This window comes from Bos indicus, chromosome 5 (genome assembly GCF_029378745.1).
Source record: "Bos indicus isolate NIAB-ARS_2022 breed Sahiwal x Tharparkar chromosome 5, NIAB-ARS_B.indTharparkar_mat_pri_1.0, whole genome shotgun sequence".
In the NCBI taxonomy this organism is placed as follows: domain Eukaryota; kingdom Metazoa; phylum Chordata; class Mammalia; order Artiodactyla; family Bovidae; genus Bos; species Bos indicus.
Genome location: NC_091764.1, coordinates 98,567,533 through 98,594,978, shown reverse-complemented (window position 1 = coordinate 98,594,978; position 27,446 = coordinate 98,567,533). Strand labels below are relative to the sequence as shown.

At 36.9% G+C, this 27,446-nt stretch overlaps 3 protein-coding genes and 1 non-coding gene across 4 annotated transcripts; 1 reads left to right on the top strand and 3 right to left on the bottom strand.

Annotated features, from left to right (window-relative positions):
* Positions 1 to 2,831: 2,831 nt before the first annotated feature.
* LOC109558813 (taste receptor type 2 member 31-like) lies at positions 2,832 to 3,825 on the bottom strand. Its single transcript, XM_019960132.2, has one exon. It carries the CDS (start codon positions 3,747 to 3,749, stop codon positions 2,832 to 2,834), a length of 918 nt encoding a protein of 305 aa, XP_019815691.2. The 5' UTR covers positions 3,750 to 3,825.
* Positions 3,826 to 8,291: 4,466 nt separating this feature from the next.
* On the bottom strand, positions 8,292 to 10,594 carry LOC109558812 (taste receptor type 2 member 31-like). Its single transcript, XM_019960131.2, has one exon. The coding sequence runs from the start codon at positions 10,376 to 10,378 to the stop codon at positions 9,461 to 9,463; it is 918 nt and encodes a 305-aa protein (XP_019815690.2). The 5' UTR covers positions 10,379 to 10,594; the 3' UTR covers positions 8,292 to 9,460.
* Positions 10,595 to 17,387: 6,793 nt separating this feature from the next.
* Positions 17,388 to 27,422, bottom strand: LOC139183196 (taste receptor type 2 member 50-like). The gene is given in 1 exon segment (XM_070790080.1): positions 17,388 to 27,422. A coding segment is annotated over 1 exon segment (786 nt). The 5' UTR covers positions 18,639 to 27,422; the 3' UTR covers positions 17,388 to 17,852.
* On the top strand, positions 25,452 to 25,523 carry TRNAF-AAA (transfer RNA phenylalanine (anticodon AAA)). Its single transcript has one exon. It is a non-coding gene; the product is annotated as a tRNA-Phe (tRNA).
* Positions 27,423 to 27,446: the final 24 nt, after the last annotated feature.

The window sequence follows — 27,446 nt, the reverse complement described above, 5'->3', positions numbered from 1 at the left end:
TTCCACTGTTTCCCCATCTATATTCCATGAAGTGATGGGACCAGATGCCATGATCTTCATTTTCTGAATGTTGTGTTTTAAGCCAACTTTTTCACTCTCCTCTTTCACATTCATCAAGAGGCTTTTTAGTTCCTCTTCATTTTCTGCCATAAGGGTGGTGTCATCTGCATACTCCAGGTTACTGATATTTCTCCTGGCAATCTTGATTCCAGCTTGTGCTTCTTCCAGCCCAGCATTTCTCATGATGTACTCTGCATATAAGTTAAATAAGCAGGGTGACAATATACAGCCTTGACATACTCCTTTTCCTATTTGGAACCAGTCTGTTGTTCTATGTCCAGTTTTAAATGTTGCTTCCTGACCTGCATACAGATTTCTCAAGAGGCATGACTTTATGAAGATACAAACATGTAAGGTGAACTTGAATTCTTTGCAGTTGATGAAGAAATAGAAAAAAAGAACTCAAGACAAATATAAAGGCATGTAGATATTATCAAAATGACATGAACAAGCTATACCATGCTTCTTAATGGAGAAATTTCTTTTCTTTTACAGTGACTTGTTGCTATTTTAATTGAAATATAACTAAGTGCCCTCCCACTTCCACCATCTCAAGTCCATGTTCTTCGTTCTGGGCTAGAGAGTGACCACATTTCCCGGTCCCCTAACAGATGATTGTGGCAAGCTGATCAAAATCTGAACAATGTCATGTAAGTGAAAATTACATCCACCCTTTTTAGGCCCATTCCAAAATCTTCCCCATTGACAGTATGCCCCACGCCTTTTTCTCCCAGCTTTCTCGTATGGAAATAATCCCAAGCAATCTTAGAAACCGCATGATAAAGATGGTAAACTTGGTTGGCCTGATTCCTGTTATTCAACTGCCTAAAGAAGGCCGCTCAGACATACCAGTCCTCTTCAAAGGGCAAAATGAAATGTGCACTGTGTTTGAGCCACTTTATGCATGAGAGCCTATTTGTGGCAGCAGTTTGTCTACTCAGTTTAATTCAGAAACTGGAATTGAGACTGCGTAGATTTTGTAGAGGCAACTGAATGGTGAGGAAAGAGAACTAGGAAATCCATGCGACCTGCAGAGTTTGTGATTGGTTTCATTTTCATTGGTTTTCAGCCCTCATAGTTTATTCATCCATTTAGTGACTAGAATATCATTTGGATGAACTCTTCTATAGCCTGTTTTTTATGTCCAAGGATAGGGTAGGAAACAGGATAGACATGATTCCCACATTGTAGGGTTTACATTGTCCTAGGACAGAGAGATAATTAAAAAGAATGAATAAGTCAGTGTGGATTAGTAAGTCACAATGAACAAGCACTGTGAAAATGATTTACCTTAAGTTTAGATCATGTTATAATTTTACAACTAAGAATTAATGTAGACATGTAAATTCAGTTGTTGAGCAACATTATACACTTCTTTCCTCTAGTGAAAATTGTTATCAATACCATGTCAACACACTTTTTCTATTTCATCATTTTCCATGAGATTGTTATAAAACAGATCTTGAAGACATTTCCTATAATTATTACATAGACAGCATAGATACTACTTTAATACATGCAGAAAAGCCAATCATATGGCAAAATTTTTTACTTTTCTTAAACGGAATGTATTTTTAAGATAGGGAAGATCTGTGTCTTCTTGTCTCAAGGTTAAAAGGAATTTTTAGGTAGCAAAATGGAAGAGATGATGAGCATTTCAGAGGAAGCCCCAGGTGGTTTAGGGGGAAAATGAATAATCTGACATCAGATCTCCATTTCAACATGTGTTCTTAGTTCAAAATTGTAAAAAGTGACTTTCCTTAGTGCATGTGGAAATATACCAGCCCTGAAAACAAGCCATAATTAATATTTTCTTATTCATCCATATAACAGAACTGATTTTTTTCTAAGCTTTTTTGTCTGCGTATTAAATATAATAGTCCCTTATAGAGTTGATTGTACAAATATGTAAAATTTATCTAAATATGATTGTTATTCTTGAATTTTATTGTGGGCATCTTTTCCTAACAATGTTGCTAATTACTCTCGAATAACCATAAAGTAAGTGATGGATGGAAGTAAGTGATGATGGAGTAACATCTGTCTCAACTATATATCCTCAATGTGTGATCTAGAATTGAAGGTCATTACCATCCAAATGATTGGAAGCTCAAACAATAGAATCTAAACACACCATGGTACTAGAGTGAAAATAACGATGAATTCCTAAGTTGTCAGTTCTTTAAAATTCATAACTGTAGATCATAAATTTTTCAATTAGAAGGTGATAACATAGAATATGTAGGTGAAACACACATTGCTTCATAATTCTGAAGAATTTCACATAATATTTTGTACAGTTAGAATGCTTATCTGAAATATATTGGTTAACAGTATGGTAATATTGTTATCAGGACTTCCTAGATGGGGCTAATGGTAAAGAACCCACTTGCCATTTCAGGAGATGCAGGAGACTAGGATTCAATCTGTGGGTTGGAAAGATCCCCGGGAGAAGGAAATGGCAATCCATTCCAGTATTCTTGCCTGGAAAATCCAGAGACAGAGGAGCCTGGCAGGCTACAGTCCACAGGGTCTCAATGAGTCAGACATGAATGAAGTCACTTAGAATGCAAGAATGCAATTTTATCATCTTTCTTATATCTTTCATAAACACACACAAAGACACTTTTTGTTATTAGCTTGGGTAAAAGACTTTTCTAGGTAAACCTTTGGATATTTACTCAATTATAACACATTTTTTCAAGAAGCAGAAGAAAATGTAAAATGTAACAGACTTTATCCTTTAATTTTCTGCAAGAAGATATATGTCTCTACCTAGTTCCTTTTACTTTTAGCCAGCATCTTGGCTGCCACAGAAATGACAGAAAGGTCTGTGTTAATTTCCTGTTTGTCCAAATCAGGATAAATGAGTGTATTGAAGGATATGTGATTGCAAGAGCCTGGAAAAGCATTTGGACCAGTTCCTTCTGCAGCTCATTAGAATTCCAAATTGTTAAAATTACAGTCAGCATGTAAGTGGCAAACAGGAAAAGAAAGGAGATGACAGTTTGCATGGCTTTTATGTGGACCTTGGTGCTGGGATCTTGGGATCTTTTGCCGTTGAGCTGCATCTTCCTGAGATGTTTCCACAGGAAAAAGATTAGCAGCAGAAAAGATACCAGAGACATAGTGAAGGGTATGAAGTTTGTTAGTGTGAGCAGGGTCATATTTGAAAGGTGTAAAATGTCCCTTAATTTGGTCTTCTCAGTGATGTTTCTTTCATATTCACTTGTCTGAATAGTCTCATCTATACTTAACACTGCAACTTGAAAAAACAAAATCACTGAAGTCCCCAAAATCATCATGAGAACTACACTTTTAACTCTCCACTTCAGGTGAAGAAAAATTAGGCTGGAGAAATTAGCTATCTTGAACAAATAAAATATACTGAGGCTAGTAGCAAGCCAGTTACTAAAATGGTTGCTTACTGTCCAGGCAACACGGATAACAATTCTTAAACTATATAGAGCTGGATTATACATAGTTGCATACCAATTTATTAATATTGTCCAGAGCAAAACAATTCTGCAGACTGCCAGAGCAGTGAGAATCCCATCAGCTAAGGAGACCTTTTGTTTCCTGAGCCAGTCATTGCAGTTCACCAGTGCTATGAAACCATTCACAAAATTTCCCAGAACAAATTCTGCCACCATTAGAATGGAAATAATGCTCGATACTAAAGTTATCATGTCTAAAAAATCCAAGTCTAATGTCACTGTCGCGATTCCTTCAATATTCTGACCTTAAATTCTTTATGAAGTTGATTTCTGGTTGTGCAGTGAAGTTCTTATTTCTTTCAAACTCTGTGATGAATGTCAAGCAGAAAAGCACCAGGCAATAATATTGGAAGAGCTCAATGACATCTCGATGAAAAACACTGCTATTCCCTAGCAGCTCAAATTAGCTCTCTTCATATACTTTGTGCCCTACTATGGGATAGATTACTTCATAAGTGACTTTGAAGTAAAATATGAATTCTCATTTACCAGATGCAAATAAGGACTCATCGTTTTACAAAATTTCCCCTGTCTACCTCTTCATAATTTGTGTTCATCAACTTTTGTTGTTAGTGAGGAAAATTTTGAAACCCAGTGCAGAGGATGCACAGTGAAAGCTTAAATAATTTGATCAAGCTTGATCATAATTATGCTCTACATTATCAGGATAATCATTAGGATCTTGAGGTGATTTGTAATGCAAAACAGACATCTACTATAGTGTTGGAAACTTTCTTTTTTTAGACAGAATCAGGATCTATTTGTAAATTTTACATGTGGAATAAAGGGTGGAATTGGAGAGCTGAGTAAGTGGGCAACATTGGACAATTGCTACTATTTTTAGTCACCCAGGAACTGAGTTCTATTCCTGAAACCATGCACTATGAGATCTAGCTCTCATTTTAGGAAACTAAATTGAAATACTTTCTGAGTCTGCCTTGAAATTACAAAAGCTGCCACTTTAACCACAGAATAAAAGGATGGGGAAAAGTAGCTATCTTCAGGAAAGAGAAGATGCTGAGGCATATGTCAAACAAGACACTCAAGTGGTGGATCATTACACAAAATTGAATATTATTTTCCCAGTTTGATCAGTGTTATGTAGCTCTGTGTAGAGCATCAAAGTAGATATTAATCAATCAGTACTAAGATTAAGAAACATATCCTAGTTATGGGTAAGCTAGTGAGAATGAGGTTAATGAAGTTGATTTTCCAGTGTCTTCCCAGTTGCTTCAGTTCATTATTCCAATCAATGCATTTCCCCAAATGCCAACTATGAATTTCATAGATTAAAAAAAATAGAGTCCTTATCTTGTATGTTTCACATTTCTTCTGAGTGAAAAAAAACTCCCATCCCAGATACCACTACTGATGATTAATGGGTTGAAAACTAATAGTTTTGAAGTATTTTTCTGTTTTTATTGTGGTTTCCTTTCCATTCCAATAAATGCCAGCTTCTATTATCACACTGGCCCTCAGCTAGCATTGTGAAAAACATTTCAATTCCTTTAAAATGACTTAGTATGTGATTTTCCTGCCAACAAGAGTGACTATTTCCTCTTTTATTGTAATGTCTGATGTAATATTTTGTTATAATATGTGTGAAAGAATAGAATTTGGTTTACTTAAATGGTGATCAAGAAAGATACTCTACCAAAGTTTCACCTCTGAGTTCCCTAAAATAATTTTAAAAAGCATGAAAACCCCCAAGTAGGAGTTTCTAAGAGCCATTTTTCAGAATTAAAATTGTGATTTTAGGAATGAAATTTTATCATCATCTGTGTAATCAGCAGCCTCAATTGACTATAGAGCCAAAGAAGAAAACACGTAAAAAGTAAGAATAATTCACCTTGGTCTAGGTGAAGGAAGGTAGGCAACTGAAAATAATTCATAATAATTAAAATAAATAAATTTAAATTAAAAAAAAACCTCGTACAAGTGAATCTCAGTAATTGAAGTTTAAAGGAAACATACTATTTTTACCAGAATAATCTTCATTTTGATTATTATAATAATAGTAATCAGCATTTGCTAGATATATCCCTATATATTACTAATATTCTTGTCTTTGACATCATATTTGCTTCTCAAAAACCTCATTTACTAGAGATAATGTGAGTAACTTTCCTCGGAAAACAGCTCTTCTGTCATTATGGGGAAAGTCAAGGAACAAAACTTGATCTCAAAACACCGTTCACATGAGCAAACTATAGTACATCAATGATAGTGACACCATGCTATATGCATGCTACGTGTGCTCAATCATTTCGGTCATGTCCAGCTCTTTGCGACCCTATGGACCGTAGTGCTCTGTCCGTGGAATTCTTCAGGCAAGAATACTGGAATACACTCTAAAGCCCTCTGTTAAGAGCTTGCTCGTAAAGGTCATTTACTTTATCTTTTTTATTAAAGGAATTTAATTTAGTAAACGAAATAATTTGTGCAAGTAATACATTTTAAACTAAAAAATTTAATTTATAAATATACTCATTTGACTTAAATTTTTCTCTTCACTAGGCTAAGACAATGTTAATCTTTAGGAAATTACTTAGATACTGTCCAAGTTACATTTATAAGCATCACTAAATGACATAGTTCGTGATGACGCTGTCAGCAGTGAAAAGGGAGAACTCTGATAGATGTGATATCATCCAGTTTTCAAAGTGGCAAAATTCACTGTGACAGGTGAACACTAGCCAATCTTTCCTATTAGGTACTTCAATCATTCTCAGCATCAGAGCTAGCATGAAAGACTATCTTTACCTACTACGTCATCAAGAACAACATCAAACTGACATACTCTAATGATTTACTTGCTGTTTTTTTCCTTTACTTACATTCTGACAATTATGGCTAAAGTTACCTCAAACAGTACTTTGTTTTTATTGAATTTTCATATGGAAATGAAAATATATATATACAATAATACACTATACAATCTTCTTTCATATTTTAATACCACCATTAGCAAGCTAAGTTCTCTCACCTGCTTATTTCATATTTCTAGCTACTGTGATTAAATCTAGGTAATTTATTAAGCAGTCAAAGTACAACATATGCACAAACATATTCAAACATTCCACTGAACGTGTATTGAGTTGTAACAAATTTACCTTTCTATGTCTTTTTTCTCTAACAAGGAACTAAAAAATTTATAATAACAAAAACATATGCATCAACACACGTGTACATACACATACACACGCACACACATTCTTAGTGTGTGATTGATTATAGATGGAAGCACAAAATTGTCATTTAATTTTAAGATAAACTATCATATTTTTTATATCTAGGTTTAGTTCATAGGAAATTCACTGAATTTTGCTCTCAAAATGTGTGTGTGTCTGTGTGTGCTCAGTTGTGTCCAACTTTCTGCAACACCATGGACTGTAGCCCATCAGGTTCCTCTGTCCATGGGATTTTCCAGGCAAGAATACGGGAGTGGGTTGCCATTCCTTACTCCAGGGGATCATCCCAACCCAGGGACTGAACCCATGTCTCTTGAATCTCCTGCATTGGCAGGCAGATTCTTTTACTACTACCACCACCAGGGAGTGAGTGGATATTTGAAAACAAATGTGTCTAGGAAAACTAAGATATTTTGAATTTGAGATTTTAATGGGAGCTGGAAGCAAAGTTCAAGAAGGAGAAAACACATGTATACCTATGGCTGATTCATGCTGATGCATGGCAGAAACCAACACAATATTGTGGAGCAATTATCCTTCAATTAAAATTAATAGTTTTTTAAAAAGCACGAATAATGTGGATTTATAATTCTTATATCATGTCTTCCTTTTTTTCTATTAGTTAGAATTATGTTTACATTTTAACTCAGGGTTCATACTACCATAACCCTGTATTTCTCTTTATTCAACAAGAACTCTAATTACAGTGGTATCTATGAGCATATGTGGTTTCAGGTTAATATTATTTTCAATAATTTCTTTTTCTGCTTTCTATACATATTCATTATTGTAAAACATAATACCTATAGAGGTTAAAAGGAAACACAAATGCATAGGAATCAAAAAATTATAGTGTTAATACCCCTTTCACATTTGACTTATAATACAGAATTTCGCCAGGTATCTAGACCCTCCCCCATATATTCCTTTCTATTGATACTATTTCTCTTCTCTCTCCACCCTCCATACACTCCCAATTGTTATAGTAATCACTAATTTGTTTTACTTCAGAGTTTTGTCACTAATGTAATGCTTCAGAAACTATCATCAACCTATTTTTTAACTTTGTATGTCTGGAATTCCAGTGAATTTTTTAATCTTGATATTTCTCCTCAATTTCCAATGTGCATTATTATCTATATAGCTCTAATTTGTTGATTTTTTGTTATATAAATTCTATTGACATCATGTAGCTCTACTTTTTACTTCATTGCTGTATAACATTATTTTATACCAGCATTATATTATATCCATCTTACCAATAATGGAAGTCCAGGTGATGTCTTAATTCTAGTTACTCAGAACAATAATGACAGGGACATTCATATATATGTATCCTGATACACAGTACAAAAATTCTCTAAGGTACAAAATTTCTATTATATATTAAATGTATTAATATTTCATTATATAGTTTTAATCATAATACAAAAATTGTAAGAAATTATTTTCCTAATTGAGTGTGATAACGCTACAGCATTAAAAACAAGTCATGATTATTTTTTTCTTCTTCACCCTTATCATGGAAGTGTTAGTCCCTCAGTTGTGTCTTACTCTTTGTGACCCCATGGACTGGGGCCCGCCAGGCTCCTCTGTCCACGGAATTCTCCAACCAAGAATACTGGAGTGGGTTGCTGTTTCCTTCTCCAGGTGATTTTCCAGACCCAGGGATCAAACGTGGGTCTCTCTGCATTGCAGACAGATTCATTACTGTCTGACCTACCAGGGAAGCTCACCCCTATCTTAGGATTTCATTTTTTTTCTAAGATTTTAGCCTACTTATAAAAATCTAATATTCTTCAGTGAAATTTATTACACACATATATAATATACAAAAAATGTTTATTACTTTTGAATTTAAGGTGGTTCTCCTTTCCTAACAACATTTCTAATTACTCTCTATTGACTATGAAGTAAGAATCCATGATGAAATAATATCTATCCCAAACATACATCAGTTCAGTTCACTTCAGTCACTCAGTCATGTCTGACTCTTTGCGACCCCAAGGACTGTAGCACGCCAGACTTCCCTGTCCATCATCAACTCCCAGAGCTTACTCAAACTCATGTCCATTGAGTTGGTGATGCCATCCAACCATCTCATCTTCTGTTATCCCCTTCTCCTTCTGCCTTCAATTTTTCCCGGCATCAGGGTCTTTTCAAATGAGTCAGCTCTTCTCATCAGGTGGCCAAAGTATTAGAGTTTCAGCTTCAGCATCAGTCCTTCCAATGAATATTCAGGGCTGATTTTCTTTGGGATGGACTGGTTGGATATCCTTGAAGTCCAAGGGAATCTCAGGAGTCTTCTCCAACACCACAGTTCATAAGTATCAATTCTTCAGTGCTCAGCTTTCTTTATAGTCCAAATCTGACATCCATACATCCTCAGTGTGTAATTTAAAATTCAGAGTCGTTACCATCCAAACAATGGATATATGTGAAAAACACAATGCTTCATCACCCTGATCAATTGCACAATATTTTGTAAAATTGTATTGCTTACCTGAAAAATCTTAGTTAATGGTAAAGTAAACACCATTTTCTTAAACACACACAAAAATACACTTTTTGTAATAAGCTTTGGTGAAAAACTTTTCTAGGTAAACCTGTGGGTATTACTCAATGACATACAGAATTAAGAAAGGAGTAGAAAGTATAAAATGTTACAGACTCCATCAATTCATTTTTTGCTAGAAGACACATGATACCCACCTATTTCCTCTCTTTCAGCCAGCACCCCAGCTGCCACAGAAACAACAGAAAGGCCTGTGTTAACTTTCTGTTTCCCCAAATCAGGATAAATGAGTGGACTGAAGGATAGATGACTTTGACTGTTGGGAAAAGCAAGAGAAATGGTTCCTCATGCAGTTTTTTAGGCCTCCAGATTGATATGATTAGAACCAGAAAGTAAAAGGCAAATAGCAAGAGAAAGGAGATGACAGTTTGCATGGCTTTTATGTGGACCTTCGTACAGGGATCTTGGAATCCTTTGCCATTGAGCTGCATCTTCCTGAGATGTTTACACAGGGAAAAGATTGGTAGCAGAAAAGATATTAAGAACATAGTAAAGGGTGTGAGGTTTCCTAGAATGAGCAGGGTCACATGTGAAAGCCATAAAATATCCCTCAGTTTGGTCTTCTGTGTGAAGTTTCCTTCAAATTCACTTCTCTGCATAGTCCCACTTACGCTTATAACTACAACTTGTAAAACCAAAATGAATGAAGTTCCCAGAAGCATCATGAGAACTACACTTTTAACTCTCCACTTCAGGTGAAGAAAAGTTAGGCTGGAGAAATTGACTATCTTCAACAAATAAAATATACTGAGGCTAGTAGCAAGCCAGGTGCTATAATGATTGCTTATTGTCCAGGCAACATGAAAAATAGTTCTTACTTTTAAACTATATAAAGCTGGATGAAGCAAAATATAATACCAATGTATTAACATTACACAGAACAAAACAATTCTGGAGACTGCCATAGCAGTGACAACCACATCAGTTGAGGAGATCTTTTGTCTCTTGACCCAGTCAATGCAGTTCACCAGGGCTATGAAGCCATTGGCAAAATTTCCCAGAACAAATTGTATTATTCCTAGGATGGAAAAAATGGTTGATAGTAGAGTTATCATGTCTAGAAAAAAAAAAAGCCAAGTCTAATATCACTGTAGTGATTCCTTCAATATTCTGACCTTAAATTCTTTGGGCAGCTGATTTGGGGATGTGCAGTGAAGTTCTTGCTTCTTTTAACTTCTGTGACCAATGTCAAGCAGGAAAGTACCAGCATATGTAAATGAAAGAGCTCAGTACTGTCTTGACGTAATAATTGCTATTACCTAAAAGCTCATATTGACTTCTCTTCATGCACTCTGTGTCCTTGCACTCACATTTGTGGGATGGGTTATTGCTCACCTGATGTTGAAACAAAATAAAAATTCTCATTTGCCAGCATGCAAATAAAAACATATTGTGTTGCAACTTTTCCCTATTTAACCTCCCCATAATTTGTGTTCAACAAATTTAGTTGCTGGTGAGTAAAATTTTTAAACCCAATACACATGCCAGATTTACAAAGAAAGAATTCATTATTTTCTTATCAAAAACATCTAAGATTTCCTTGGGGACCCCAGGAAAACCAACACACAATAAAAATTGGTTGCTGATAACCAATACAAAAACAAGACTGGGAGCTGACTGTGACTCAGATAATGAATTCCTTATTGCCGAATTCAGACTTAATTTGAAGAAAGTAAGGAAAACCACTAGACCATTCAGGTATGACCTAAATCAAATCCCTTACAATTATACAGTGGAAGTGAGAATAGATTCAAGGGATTAGATCAGGTAGACAGAATGCCTGAAGAACTATGGATGGAGGTTCATGCCATTGTACAGGAGGTAGTGATCAAGAAAAGAAATGCAAAAAGGCAAAATGGTTGTCTGAGGAGGCCTTACAAATAACTGAGAAAAGAAAGGATGCAAATGGCAAAATAGAAAAGGAAAAATATATCCATTTGAATGCAGAGTTCCAAAGAATAGCAGGAGAGATAAGAAAGCTTTCCTCAGTGATCAATGCAAAGAAATAGAGGAAGACAATGGAATGGGAAAGACTAAAGATCACTTCAAGAAAACTAGAGATACCAAGAGAACATTTCATGCAAAGATGGGCACAATAAAGGACAGAAATGGTATGGACCTAGCAGAAGCAGAAGATATTAAAAAGAGGTGGCAACAATACACAGAAGAACTATACAAAAAAAGATCTTCATGACCCAGATAACCATGATGGTGTGACCTGGAGCCAGACATCCTGGCATGTCAAGTCCAAGGGGCCTTAGGAAGAACCACTATGAACAAAACTAGTGGAGGTGATGGAATTCCAGTGCAGCTATTTAAAATTCTAAAAGATGATGCTGTGAAAGTGCTGCATTCAATATGCCAGCAAATTTGGAAAACTCAGCAGTGGCCACAGGACTGGTAAAGGTTGGTTTTCCTTTTGTTCCCAAAGAAAGGCAATGCCAAAGAATGCTCAAACTACTATAATTGCACTCATCTCATATGCTAGTAAAGTAATGTCAAGATTCCCCAAGCCAGGCTTCAACAGTACATGAACCGTGAACTTCCAGATGTTCCAGCTGGATTTAGAAAAGGCAGAGGAACCAGAGATCAAATTGTCAACATCCACTGGATCATCAAAAAAGCAGGAGAGTTCCAGAAAACATCTACTTCTGCTTTATTGACTATGCCAAAGCCTTTGACTGTGTGGATCACAATAAACTGTGGAAAATTCTTCAAGAGATGGGAATACCAGACCACCTGACCTGCCTCCTGAGAAATTTGTATACAGGTCAAGAAGCAACAGTTCGAACTGGACATGGAACAACAGACTGGTTCCAAATAGGTAAAGGAGTACGTCAAGGCTGTATATGGTCACCCTGCTTATTTAACTTATATGCAGAGTACATCAGGAGAAATTCTGGGCTGGATGAAGCACAAGCTGGAATCAAGATTGCCAGGAGAAATATCAATAACCTCAGATATGCAGATGACACCACCCTTATGGCAGAAAGCAAAGAAGAATTAAGAGCCTCTTGATGAAAGGGAAAGAGGAGAGTGAAAAAGTTGGCTTAAAGCTCAACATTCAGAAAACTAAGATCATGGCATCTAGCCCCATCAGTTCATCTCTAATAGATGGGGAAACAATGGAAACAGTGACAGACTTTATTTTGGGGTGCTCCAAAATCACTGCAGATGGTGACTGCAGCCATGAAACTAACAGACACTTGCTCCTTGAAAGAAAAGCTGTGACCAACCTATTAAAAACAGAGACATTACTCTGCTGACAAAGGTCCATCTAGTTAAAGCTATGGTTTTTCCAGTAGTCATATATGGATGTGAGAGTTGGACTATAAAGAATGCTTTGAGCAAGCTCTGGAATTTGGTGATGGACAGGGAAGCCTGGCATGCTGCAGTCCATGGGGTTACAAAGAGTCGGACTTGACTGAGTGACTAAATGAACTGAGCTGAACTCCTGTACAATGTTATGAACCTCTGTCCGTAGTTCTTCAGGCACTCTCTCAGATCTAATCCCTTGAATCTATTTGTCACTTCACCTTTATAATCATAAGAGATTTGATTTAAGTCATACTTAAATGGTCTAGTGGTTTTCCCTACTTTCTTCAATTTAAGTCTGAATATGGCAATAAGGAGTTCATGATCTGACTCACAGTCAGCTCCCAGTCTTGTTTTTGCTGACCATATAGAGCTTCTCCATCTTTGGCTGCAAAGAATATAATCAATATGATTTTGGTATTGATCATCTGGTAATGTCCATGTGTAGAGTCGTCTCTTGTGTTGTTGGAAGAGGGTGTTGCTATGACCAATGGGTTCTCTCTGTAAAACTCTGTTAGCCTTTGCCCTTCTTCGTTTTGTACTCCAAGGTCAAACTTGCCCATTACTCCAGGTATCTTTTGACTTCCTACTTTTGCATTCTAGTCCCCTATGATGAAAAGAATATCTTTTTGGTGTGTTAGTTCTAGAAGGTCTTGTAGGTCTTCATAGAACCATTCAACTTCAGCTTATTCAGCATTAATGGTTGGGGCATAGACTTGGAATGCTCTGCTATTGAATGGTTTGCCTTGGAAACAAAGAGATCATTTTGTTTCTTTTGAGATTGCACCCAGGTATGGCATTTCAGACTCTTCTGTTGACTATGAAGGCTACTTCATTTTCCCTAAGGAATTCTTACCCACATTAATAGATATAATGGTCATCCACATTAAATTCGCCCATTCTGGTCCATTTTCGTTCACTGATTTCTAAAATGTCGATGTTCACTCTTGCCATCTCCTGTTTGACTACTTGCAATTTACCTTGATTCATGGACCTAACATTCCAGGTTCCTATATAATCTTGTTCTTTACAGCACTGGACTTTCGTTTCATCACCAGACACATCCACAACTGGGCATTGTTTTCACTTTGGCTCATCCTCTTCATTCTTTCTGGAGCTATTTCTCCACTCTGGTAGCATACAGATGTGGAAAAAGCCCCACTGTAAATTACCCACAGTTGAATGAATTTGGCCACAGCCAAGCAGAAAAGGATGAAATCCGCTGATGAAACGTTCCCATTCTGGATCCACTTGCAGTTTACAGTTTACCCATCCAGTGAGCCCACTTCTCAGCACTCCTAACACAAGTTGCCACTGTCAGAAAGAGACCTTAATTCCAATTGACATTTTGATGAAATTGTGATATTGTGCTTCACTGAAAACTTTATGATCAAACAGCTGCAGACTGAAATCCATTTGATGCCTTCTTTAAAGTGTTCATCATAATTCCAGAAAGTACAGCCAAAATTCTGCTTTGATATAGTTTCAGATCTTCACTAAAAGAGTAGCTTATTCTAAATTTCAGTGTTAAACCAAATAATTCTGTAACAGATACAAAGCTTCATGAATATCTTTCTTATGACTTACACTCAGTTACAATATAATTTCTATAGTAAACATTAATAACGTCCACTTATCCTTGACACCAGTGCAGTTTCCCATTTCTGAAAATGACTAAAACGATGAAGTCAGTATGTAAACACGCAAAAATGAGACAAACTGGTTTCCACTAACTTGTACTTTCGTCTCCTCTGAGCCACATGTGCTGAGTGCATGCTAAGTCACTTCAGTCATGTCCAACTCTTTGCAAACTAATGGACTGTAGCCCACCAGGTTCCTCTGTTAATGGGATTGTCCAGGCAAGAATACTGGAGTTGGATGCCATGCCCTCCTCCAGGGGATCTTCCTGACCCAGAGATTGAACCCACGTCTTTATGTCTCCTCTATTGGCAGATGGGTTCTTTACCACTAGCACCACCTGGGAAGCCCTGTGAGCCACATATTTGAATGCAAATATTTTAGATTTTGAATAGGAATTGCTACAAAAAATTATATAACTAAGCCTTTGTCACTCATCAATAAGATCCTTCTACCTAAAAAAGTATTTTGTTGATTTAATTTCATTTATAGAAATAATGCGGTGGTTAAAACAGTAAAGAATCCACCTGCAATGCAGGAGACTTGGATTCAATTCCTGGGTTGGGAAGATGCCCTGGAGAAGAAAATGGCAACCCACTCCAATATTCTTGCCTGGGAAGTCCCACTGACAGAGGAGGCTGGTGGGTTACAGTCCATGGGGTCACAAAGAGTCATACACAACTGAGTGACTAACACACACACACACACACACACACAGAAATAATGTAAGGAAGTTATTTACAGTTCAAATTGCACACCCAAGTGCCAGGAAATATAGCTAGAAATATTAGTACAGAATATCATAGTAGTTAAGTCAAAAACTGTAAGCAGGTTAGGCTGGAAATATACATTAGGAGGCTACAAGTACTATAGTACAGAGTCAGTTATGACTCTATGAAGATATAAATATGAAGTGTGAAAATGAATTCTTTGGAATTTGTGAAGAAATAGAAAAAAACTCAAACTGATGTAAGTGTGTGTGCATATTATCAAAATGACATGAAGAATATACATCATGCTTCTAAAGGGAGGAACTTCTTTCCTTTTACAGTAACTTGCTGCTATTTCAAGTGAAACGTGACTAAAGGCTCTCCCATTTCCATGTCCTCAATTCCATGTTCTTCTCTTATTTCTGGCCTAGAGAGGGAGCACATTTCCCAGCCTCCCTTACCTTTGGTTGTGGCAAGGTGATCAAAACCTGAACAATGTTATTTAAGTGAAAATTTTGTGCAATATTTTAGGCCCATCCCCAGTACTCTCCTCAGGGACTGTCCTCCCTATGTTTTTTTCTCCCAGCTTTCTTGAATGGAGAAAACTCCACCCAATCGTCCAGATCCACGTTAAATATGACCAACTTCTGATCAGCCTGATTTCTTGGATAACTACCTAGAGAAGTGTGCTCAGACATATCAGTACCCTTAAAGAACAATATTAAATGTACACTGAATTTGAGTCACTTAATGCTTTGGAACGGAGAAGGCAATGGCAACCCACTCCAGTACTCTTGCCTGGAAAATCCCATGGACGGAGAAGCCTGGTGGGCTGCAGTCCATGGGGTCGCTGAGGGTCGAACACGACTGAGCAACTTCACTTTCACTTTTCATTTTCATTCATTGGAGAAGGAAATGGCAACCCACTCCAGTGTTCTTGCCTGGAGAATCCCAGGGACGGGGGAGCCTGGTGGGCTGCTGTCTCTGGGGTCGCACAGAGTCGGACACGACTGAAGTGGCTTAGCAGTAGCAGCAGCATGCTTTGGAACCTATTTGTCTACTCTGTCTAATGCAGAAACTGGAATTGAGATTGTGTAGATTTGTGTAGAAGCAATTAAATGTTGAGGAAACAAAACTAGAAAATCCATGTGACCTGCAGATTTTGTGAAGAGTTTCATTTTCACTGGTTTCCAGCTTTCATGTAGTTGTTCTTTATCCAAATAATCATTAGAATATCTTTCATATAAACTCTCCTGTAGGGTGATTTTTATGTCCTGGAAAGTTAGCATAAAACAGGACAAGCATGATCCTCACATGCTAAGGCTTATGTTCCACTAAGCAGACAGATGATTAAAAATAGTGAGTAATTCAGATGTGGAAATGATTTACCTTAACATTTAGATAATGTTGTTACACTATCATAATACCAAGAATTAATAGAGTCAGAGAAATTCAGTTGTTGAACAAGGTTATATATTTCCTATAGTGAAACTTGCTATCAATCCTGCTATATGTCAACACACTTTCTATTTCATCATTTTCCACAAGATGGTAATAAAACAGATCTTCAAGACATTTCCTATAATTATGACATAGACATCATAGACACCATTCTAATACATGCAGAAAGATCATTGAATTAAGCATCATAATTTTTTTTACTATTCTTACACTGAATGCATTTTTAACATTGGGAAGACCTAAGTCTTTTGTCTGAAGTTTAAAATGAATTTTTAGGTAGCAAAATAGAGGAGAAGATTGACAATTCAGAGGCCCAATTTTGGTTTAGGGGAAAACTGAGCAATTAAAAAAAAATATTTATTAGGCGGTGCTGGGTGTTAGTTGCAGCATGTGGGATCTTCAGATCTTCCTTGATCATGTGAAACCTTCGGTTGTGGCTTGAGTGCTGTTAGTTGTGGCAGGCTAGATGTAGTTCACTGACCAGAGATGGACCCCAGGCCCTCTGTTTTGGGATCACAGAGTCCTAGCCACTGGACCACTAGGGAAGTCCTGAAAACTGAACTTGAATTTGACACCAGATCTCAACTTGAAAAGAGGTCTTCTTAATTGGAAACCTCTAAGAAATAATTTTCCTAACTGCATGTGAAATATAGCAGCTATGAAGACATCATGATTATTTTTTCTTCTTCATCCTTACTGTAGTATTGATTTTTTTCTAAGTTTTTTGACTACTAGTAAAAATCACATATTCTTTAGTACAGTTAATTATACACATACATAAACTTTAATCTAAAAATATTTGTTACATTTGAATTTTATTGCAGACATCTTTGCTAAGCACATTGTGATACTAATTTCAATGGAAAATAGCAATAATGTCCTGAGATAAGCTCAATTCTTAAAAAGACATAAATACAGATTATAAATACTTCATTTGAAGATAATAGCATAGAATATACATGTGAAATACACATTGCTTCATAACCCTGAAATTATACATCATTTTGTAAAATTAGATTGTTTATCTGAAAAATATTGGTTAGTGGTATCATAATCTTATCATCAGTTTTATAGCATTCATAAACATTCACATATATACTTTCATCATAAGCTTGAGGAAAAGACTTTGCATGTTAACCTTTGGAAATTACTCAGTTATATTCACATTAGAAAAAGCAGCAGAAAGTATAAAATTTTACAAACACCATCAGCTTATTTTTTTGCTGGAAGACACATGATGTCCACCTATTTCTTTTCTCTCAGTCAGCACCTTAGCTGCCACAGAAATGACAGAAATGCCTTTGTTAACTTCCTGTTTCCCCAAATCAGGATACATGAGTGGTTTGAAGGATAGAGGAATCCAAGAGCCTCAAAGAACAAAAAGACAGTTTCCTTCTGCTGCCTTTTAAAACTCCAAATGGATCCCATTTAGAGCCAGGAAATGAATGGCAAACAGCAAGAGAAAGGATATCACAGTTTGCATGGCTTTTATATGGACTTTGGTGCTAGAATCTGGAGATCCTTTACCACTGAGCTGCATCTTCTTGAGATGTTTCCACAGGCAAACAGTTAATAGCAGAAAACATGTCAGGGACATAGTAAAGCATATGAGATTTCCTGGCATAAGCAGAGTCACATGTGGAAGCCATAAACTGCCCCTCAATATGGTCTTCTGAGGAATGTTTCCTTTGTATTCATTTGTCTGGATAGCCTTATCGTTGTATATCACTGCAACATGAAAAACCAAGGAGAATGAAGTTCCCAGAAGTATTATGTGCATGACACTTTTAACTCTATTTCAGGTGAAGAAAAATTAGGCTGGAGAAATGGCTATCTTCAACAAATAAAATATGCTGAGACTAGTAGCAAGCCAGGTGCTATAATGGTTGCTTACTATCCAGGCAATATGAACAATAATTCTTACTTTTAAACTATATAGAACTGGATTCAACACAACTAAGTACCAATTCATTAACGTTACCCAGAGCAAAACAATTCTGCAGACTGCCAGAGCAGTGAGAATCCCATCAGCTGAGGAGATCTTTTGTCTCTTGACCCAATCAATGCAGTTCACCAGTGCTGTGAGGCCATGGGCAAAATTTCCTAGAACAAATTCTGTTAATACTAGGATGGAAAAAATGGTCCATAGTAAAGTTATCATGTCTAGAAAAAAAGCCTCGTCTAATATCATGGTTCTGATTCCTTCAAGTCTGACCCTAAATTCTTTGTGCAGCTGATTTCTGGATGGGCAGTGAAGTCCTCCTTTCTTTTAACTTCTGTGACCAATGTCAAGCAGGAAAGTACTAGCATATGCTAATAGAAGAGCTCACTGCTATCTTGATGAAATAATTGCTATTCCCTAACAGCTCAAATTGACTCCTCTTTATGCACTCTGTGTCCTTGCCATGGGATGGATTACTTCATAAATTTAATGGAGAGATGAAATGTCATTTGCCAGCATGGAAATAAGGACATATCGTGTTGCAACTTTTCCCTGTTTAACCTCTTCATAATTTGTACTTAACAAATTTAGTTGTTAGTGAGCAAAATTTTAAAAATCAACACATAGAATGTACAGAGAAAGCCTAAACTATTAGACGGAGCTCAATCATAACCTGGATCATCATTCCAATGGATTTTTTTTTTTTTCCTAATACTGGATTTATGTAGAAATAATTCAAGCTTTTCTTATCAAAACTATCCAAGATTTTCTTGGGGACCCCAAGAAGACCAAAACACCCTATAAGCTGGTTATATATAACTTTATTGCTTATAAGCCTATGAACACATTAACTCAACCAAATGCACATTCATCTCACTGATGAAATTATTTTCCTATAATTTCCAAAACTGAAGTGAGTCTTGGGGAGGTCACCTGGTTGTAATCTCTTTTCCAGTAGGCTTTTCCTTCCACCATTTAAAGCTGTCAAAAATAACTCTCATGCTTAGGTCTTTAATAAAGCTAACTATTTAATTTAGTTAATATTTAAATATTAATTTTTAAATAAAATATTAATTTTGTCAATATTTCTTGGGCACTTCAAAAGAATATGTGTTTTCCACTGCACATTGAAAACTTCTCCATATATGAATATTCAGTCTTATTTTTCTCGTTTAATTCATTTTTGACTGTAATTTTTTTTAAGAACAGATGTTGAAATCAGGTATACTTTTGGATTCTCTTGTTTCATTTTTTATAGTAGAAGTTTTTAAGGAGAGGATCTTGGAACCGGACTGACAGGATGGAAAATCCAGATTTCCTGCTACCAATCTCTGATCTTTTACTCTGTTTTAAAACTACTGTCTGCTTCAGTATACTCCTCAGCAAAATGCAGATAATAATGATATCCTCTTCCAGAGATTGTTACTTATTCATTTGACCCTGTGTCATTTGATACTTCACAGTTAACCTGTTAGAACTTCCACTTATGAGTTGAAGATAGCAAGTGCAAAAAGGCAAGATTTTCTCCTACAATGACCAGGATAAGGGGAATAAATTTCCAAATTACATTTTAAATTGATAAGAGAGCTGTTCAAGGAAAGAGGACAACTGAACTAAAATCTGGAGTGAGGAGACTCTTTCCAGGTCAAGAGATTATCTATATATTCAGGACAATCTCTATCAAATCCCACAAATCCTTGCAGAAAGCTGAAAAACTATTCTTAAAATGTACATGGAAATACAAAGCTCCCAGAAGAGACAAGGAAGTTTTTTTTAAAAAGGAACATAATTAGACGACTGCAGTTCCTGATATCAAAGCTAATCATTGCTGCTGCTAAGTTGCTTCAGTCGTGTCCAACTCTGTGCGACCCCATAGATGGCAGCCCATCAGGCTCCTCCGTCCCTGGGATTCTCCCCACTAAACGGCATCAATGAAAATAGAGTAGTACTTTCATGAAGACAGACATATATAATAGTTAAGCACAATTGAGAATCCATCTTAACATTTACATTCATGGGCAATTGATTTCAAAAAAGGTATCAAGGCAATCAAGGGAGAAATAGCCTTTATTTTTCCAACAAATGAAGCTAGGACTTTATTAGATACCCATATTCATAAAGATGAATTTATACCATTATTTCTTACCACATAAAGATTAAGTCTAAATTGATCTTAGACCTAAGTACAAATGCTCAAACTACAAACTTTAGCAAAAAAAAAAAAAAAAAATGGCAGAGAACTTTTGCAAACTTGAGTTAGACCTTTTAGATATAACACCAAGAATATGACTCAGAAAATTCTAAGCTAACCAATTAGAATGCACCAAAATTGAAAACATACTCCACATGATTACTGCTCCCTGATTGTCATACCCTATATAATTCCCTCCACCTCAGTGTGGTGGCTCAGATGGTAAAGAACCTCCCTGCAGTGTAGGAGACCCGGGTTCAATCCCTGGGTTGAGAGGATCCCTTGGAGAAGGAACTGGCAACTCATTCCAGTATTCTTGCCTGAAGAATCCCATGACAGAGGAGCCTGGCGGGATTGAGTTCATGGGACCACAAAAAGTGAGACTTAGTGACTAACATACACACACACAGTGTGAAACAGACCTGCGACTTATAATTCTTGCCCCTTCAGTGTGACAAAGACCTTCTAAGCTGCAGCATTTGGCAAGAATGAAGGGATTTTTCAGTTAAGTTCCATTCAGTCACTCAGTCGTATCCAACTCTTTGCCACCCCATGTACTGCAGCATGCCAGGCCTCCCTGTCCATCACCAACCCCCAGAGTTTACTCAAACTTATGTCTGTTGAGTTGGTGATGCCATCCAACCATCTCATCCTCTGTCAGCCCCTTCTCCTCCTGCCTTCAATCTTTCCCAGCATCAGGGTCTTTTCCAATGAGTCAGCTCTTCTCATCAGGTGGCCAAACTGTTGGAATTTCAGCGTCAACATCAGTCCTTCCAATGAATAATCAGGACTGATTTTCTTTAGGATGGACTGGTTGGTTCTCCTTGCAATCCAAGGGACTCTCAAGAATCTTCTCCAATACCACAGTTCAAAAGCATCAATTATTTGTTACTTAGTTTTCTTTATAGTCCAACTCTCACATCCATGGATGACTAGTGGAAAAACCATAGCCTTGACTAGACAGACCTTTGTTGGCAAAGTATGTCTCTGCTTTTCAATATGCTCTCTAGGTTTGTCATAACTTTTCTTCCAAGGAGTAAGTGTCACCATCACTGCAGTCACTATCTGCAGTGATTTTGGAGCCCAGAAAAATAAAGTCTGACACTGTTTCCACTGTTTCTCTATCTATTTGCCATGAAGTGATGGGAACAGATGCCATGATCTTAGTTTTCTGAGTGTTGAGCTTTAAGCCAACTTTTTCACTCTCCTCTTTCACTTTCATCAAAAGACTCTTTAGTTCTTCTTCACTTTCTGCCATAAGAGTGGTGTCATCTGCATATCTGAGGTTATTGATATTTCTCCTGGCAATCTTGATTCCAGCTTGTGCTTCATCCAGCCCAGCATTTTTCATGATGTACTCTGCATATAAGTTAAATAAGCAGGGTGACAATATACAGCCTTGACATACTCTTTTTCCTATTTGGAACCAGTCTGTTGTTCCATGTCCAGTTCTAACTGTTTCTTCCTGAGGGGCATACAGCTTTCTCAAGAGGCAGGTCAGGTGGTCTGGTATTGCCATATCTTGAAGAATATTCCATAGTTCATTGTGATCCACACAGTCAAAGGCTTTGGCATAGTCAATAAAGCAGAAAAAGATGTTTTTCTGGAACTCTCTTGCTTTTTTGATGATACAGCAGATGTTGGCAATTTGATCTCTGGTTCCTCTGCCTGTTCTAAATCCAGCTTGAACATCTGAAAGTTCACGGTTCATGTATTGCTGAAGCCTGGCTTGGAGAGTTTTGAGCATTACTTTACTAGCCTGTGAGATGAGTACAGTTGTGTGGTAGTTTGAGCATTCTTTGGCATTGCCTTTTTGGGATTGAAATGAAAACTGACATTTTCCAGTCCTTTGGCCACTGCTGAGTTTTCCAAATTTGCTGGCACATTATGTGCAGCACTTTCACAGCATCATCTTTCAGGATTTGAAATAGATCAACTAGAATTTCATCACGTCTACTAGCTTTGTTCATAATGATGCTTCCTAAGGGCCCCTTGACTTCACATTCCAGGATGTCTGGCTCGAGGTCAGTGATCACACCATCGTGATTATCTGGGTCGTGAAGATCTTTTTTGTAAAGTTCTTCTGTGTATTCTTGCCACCTCTTCTTAATACCTTCTGCTTTTGTTAGGTCCGTATCATTTCTATCCTTTATTGAGCCCATCTTTGCATGAAATATTCCCTTGGTATCTCTTTCTTGAAGAGATCTCTAGTCTTTCCCATTCTATTGTTTTCCTCTATTTCTTTGCATTGATCATTGAGGAAGGCTTTCTGATCTCTCCTTGCTATTCTTTGGAACTCTGCATTCAAACAGGAATATCTTTCCTTTTCTCCTTTGCTTTTCACTTCTCTTCTTTCCATAGCTATTTTTAACGCCCCCTCAGACAGCCATTTTGCTTTTTTGTATTTACTTTTTTGGGGGGATGGTCTTGATTCTCGTCTCCTGTACAGTGTCATAAATCTCTGTCCATAGTTCATCAGGCGCTCTGTCTATCAGATCTAGTCCCTTATCTATAGCTCACTTCCATTGTATAATCATAAGGGATTTGATTTAGGTCATATCTGAATGGTCTAGTGGTTTTCCCTACTTTCCTCAATTTAAGTTGGAATTTGGCAAAAAGGAGTTCATGATCTGAGCCACAGTCAGTTCCTGGTTTTGTTTTGCTGACTGTATAGAGCTTCTCCATCTTTGGCTGCAAAGAATATAAGCAATCTGATTTCGGTGTTGGCCATCTGATGATGTCCACGTGTAAAGTCTTCTCTTGTGTTGTTGGAAGAGGGTGTTTGTGCTGACCAGTGAGTTCTGGTCAACTGCTTGACCAGTTGGCAAAACTCTGTTAGCCTTTGCCCTGCCTCATTCTGTACTCCAGGGCAAAATTTGCCTGTTACTCCAGGTGTTTCTTGACTTCCTACTTTTGCATTCCAGTCTCCCATAATGAAAAGGACATCTTTTTTGGGTGTTAGCTCTAAAAGGTCTTGTAGGTCTTCATAGAACCATTCAACTTCAGCTTCTTCAGCGTTACTTGTCAGGGCATAGACTTGGATTACCGTGATATTGAATGGTTTGCCTTGGAAATGAACAGAGATCATTCTGTCATTTTTGAGATTGCATCCAAGTACTGCATTGCAGACTCTTTTGTTGACTACAATGGCTAATCCATTTCTTCTAAGGGATTCCTTCCCACAGTAGTAGATATAATGGTCATCTGAGTTAAATTCACCCAATCCAGTATTTTAGTTAGCTGATTCCTAGAATGTCAACGTTGACCCTTGCCATCTCCTGTTTGACTACTTCTAATTTGCCTTGATTCATGGACCTAACATTCCAGGTTCCTATGCAATATTGCTCTTTACAGCATCGGACCTTGCTTCTATCACCAGTCCCATCCACAACTTGGTGTTGTTTTTGCTTTGGCTCCATCCCTTCATTCTTTCTGAAGTTATTTCTCCACTGATCTCCAGTAGCATATTGGGCACCTACTGATCTGAGGAGTTCATCTTTCAGTGTCCTATCTTTTTGCCTTTTCACACTATTCATGGTTTACTCAACAGAGTATAGAAAGTCCTAGCAATAGCAATTAGGCAAGATAAAAAATAAAAAGTGCCCATACTGAAAAGGATGAAGCAAAACTGTCTTTATTTGCAAATCGCATATGTTAAAAAAAAAAAAAACCCTAAAAACTCCACACACAAAACAAAAACTGCTAGAACTAATAAATTCAGGAAACTTACAAGATATAAAATCAATATCCAAAATTCAGTTGCATTTCTATACATTAACAACAAAATATCAGAAAGACAGATTAGAAAAACAATCTCATTTATAACTGCATCAAAAAGAATAAAACACCTCAGAATAAATTTAACTAGTTAGGTGGAAGATCTGTACACTGAAACCTGCAAGACATTCAAAGAAACTGAAAAAGGTGAAGAAAATAATAAGTAGAAAGCTATTCCATACTCATGGATTGGAAGAATTAATATTGTTAAAATATCCATACCACCCCGAGAGCTGTAGATTGAATGCAAGTTCCATATTATGAGTTTAATTAAAACATTAATTAATTTAGAAGTATTATTATAAATTTATAATTTAAAAATTATAATTTTATGTATTTTTCACATAAATAGAAAAACCTCAAAAGACTGTGGACAGCTAAAGTAATCTTGAGAAAGAACAAAGCTGGGAGCATCACACATTCTGGTCTCAAACTATAGTTCAAGCTTTAATAATCAGAACAGATGGTATTGGCATAAAAACAGACACAGTTCAATGGAACAGAATAGAGAGCCCAGAAACAAACATAATTTGATGTTGCAGCTAATGATTTCCTTCTGTATGACATATATTTGATACTTGAATGTGCAGTCTTATTTCAGAAATTGTAGTTTTATTATGGGATCTAATCATTGGTATCAGCTATTACAATTTTTTTCCTTTTAACAAGTTTACTACCTACATAACAGTTTCCACTAAACTTCAGTTCCTGATGTGATGCCTGCAGAAAGACTAAATTCAATTTGTCAGCCTGCAAACGTGAGACTTTAATTGAGTTGTAATTTTTCTCTTGTGTTTAGGGTTGGATCATTTGATTCAATCCTTGCATTCTGAATGTATTTCTTATACAGTAGAACACTTACATTAGCAAATTCCTTAAAAAAGGAGTTGAGAATTTGCCAATATGGTAATTTTCAGACCCATAATTACCAATTACCAATATGGTAAATTTGGTACCAATTGCCAATATGGTTAAATTTCAGACCCAAAATTTACTAATATAGTAAATTTCAGACCCGTAATTACAGCTTACCTTTAAACTTTCAAGCTGCATTAAACTTAACAAGCCATTAAAAAGTACTAAATTTCCAGGCTTCCCTTATAGCTCAGTTGGTAAAGAATCTGCCTAAAATGCAGGAGACCCAGGTTCAATTCCTGGGTTGGGAAGATCCCCTGGAGAAGGAAATGGCAATCCACTCCAGCATTCTTGCCTGGAAAATCCCATGGACAGAGGAGCCTGGCAGGCTACAGTCCATGGGTCGCAAGAGTCGGACACAACTTATCAACTGAACCACCACCAAATTGGCAATTTTAGGGTCAACAATAGGAATATAAGATTTAGAAAGGAAGGGCAAGTTAAAGGGTCAATGAAATATTGTCTTCAGGAATGGATTAATACATGTTGATAACTTACTTATATGTGCCTACTTGGCAACAAGTGTGGATCTGTCATTCAAGTCTAAGTATCAAGGGACAGAATAAAAACCACAATCACGTAAAATACTGATCCTATCCCACTCTCCAGTCACTTTCACACGACAGAAATCTTTCAACAGCTCTACAGTATTAAGGATAGGAGTTGGAGCTTAGTAACTACTCTTTTTTTGCCTGTGTGTGCTTAGTCACTCAGTCATGACTGCGACTCCATGGACTGTAGCCAGCCAGGCTTCTCTGTCCATGGGGATACTCCAGGCAAGAATACTGGAGTGGATTGCCATGCCCTTCTCCAGGGGATCTTCCCAACCCAGGGATTGAAACCAGTTCTCCCACATGGCAGATTCTTTACCATCGGAGCCACCAGGGAATCCCTATTCCTTTCCAATTAGAACAGGAAATCTGTTACTTATAACAGCCATTATAAGTAAACGGCTGCTATTTTCCTGGGGGTTTCCAATGGAAGACCCGGTTTTCACGGAATTAATCAAAGCTAAGGGTGAAGGGAGTGAAGAGCAGAATGGTAGAAGAGGATGAGTCCACATTGTTTTAGGTAGTTGGAAGAGGAAGATTCAGGGACTTAATGATTTGTGTGGCACTAATACCCACAAATTGTACTTCTATACCAAAAATTTAATCTTCTCTTGGTTCTGAATTGTCATTATCTTACACTTTCCTTTAGTCTCCAAATCAGTATTTCATAAATTGCCCTAAGTGAGCAGTCATCAGTTCCTTTAGGTGCTGTCTAGTTGATGGGTTGGTACTGGTCTAACAAAGCAGCAAAAGAAACTAGTTGGGGATACACAATTCAGCTTTACAAATTGCACAAGGGCATGTTATTTGTACCAGTCTTATCATCAGTAGGCTGTACAAAAAAACAGAGGTCCTTCAGGGTACATAAATTGTGCTTTGAACAGTTGCTACAATTATTCAGTGCAGGGTGAATTCTGAGATATTGAAAGAACGCTTTTCGGAACTAGACCATAATCTGAGTTATAATCAGTTACATGTCTGAATAAGTCACGAATGTAGAGGTGGTCTATGAGGGAAAATACAGTGCTTACTAGTTAAAATAGATTATATAAGTTAATGAAATGGGCATCACTTAAACACCAGAAGAATATGGACGATCCATTAAGATGTTACCTTAAGGGTATTCGGGGCTTGGAAGTAATGTCAGTAATATTCTAAGCCTTCCCCGCCTAACCACATATTTCACAGGTGCCCATGAAGAAAATTATAGAAGCCTTCATACATAATCTGAACGTTTCATGGGTTTACATGAGGGAAAATTTGATATTTGCATGTAATATGTACCTCAAAAAATAATAATTAATCTGTGTTTGCTTTACATGTGTTAATTTCCGGCACTTCCAACTGAAACAGTCCTAATACATAGGAAAATCATTGCCTGAGATTGTGACTCTTTAAGTTTTAATAGTATGTTGTGAATACAGAGACTCTGCCCTAACTGGCTTATTTAAACAGATTAATGTTATGAAATCGAACGGGAACAGTTCAGAGCAGACTAACCCGAGTTTTAACGCGAGCTTTGGACGGGGCTCTAGGGCAAATAACAGAATTTTACTTAGTTTCCTTTCTTCATTTTAAAGTGAAACGAGTATCTGTAAGGCTGTTTGTAATGGCTATATAAAA

Bases quoted from the DNA above. Each gene is read 5' to 3' on its own strand.
- LOC109558813 (XM_019960132.2), bottom strand. From the start codon at position 3,749: ATGATAACTTTAGTATCGAGCATTATTTCCATTCTAATGGTGGCAGAA.
- LOC109558812 (XM_019960131.2), bottom strand. From the start codon at position 10,378: ATGATAACTCTACTATCAACCATTTTTTCCATCCTAGGAATAATACAA.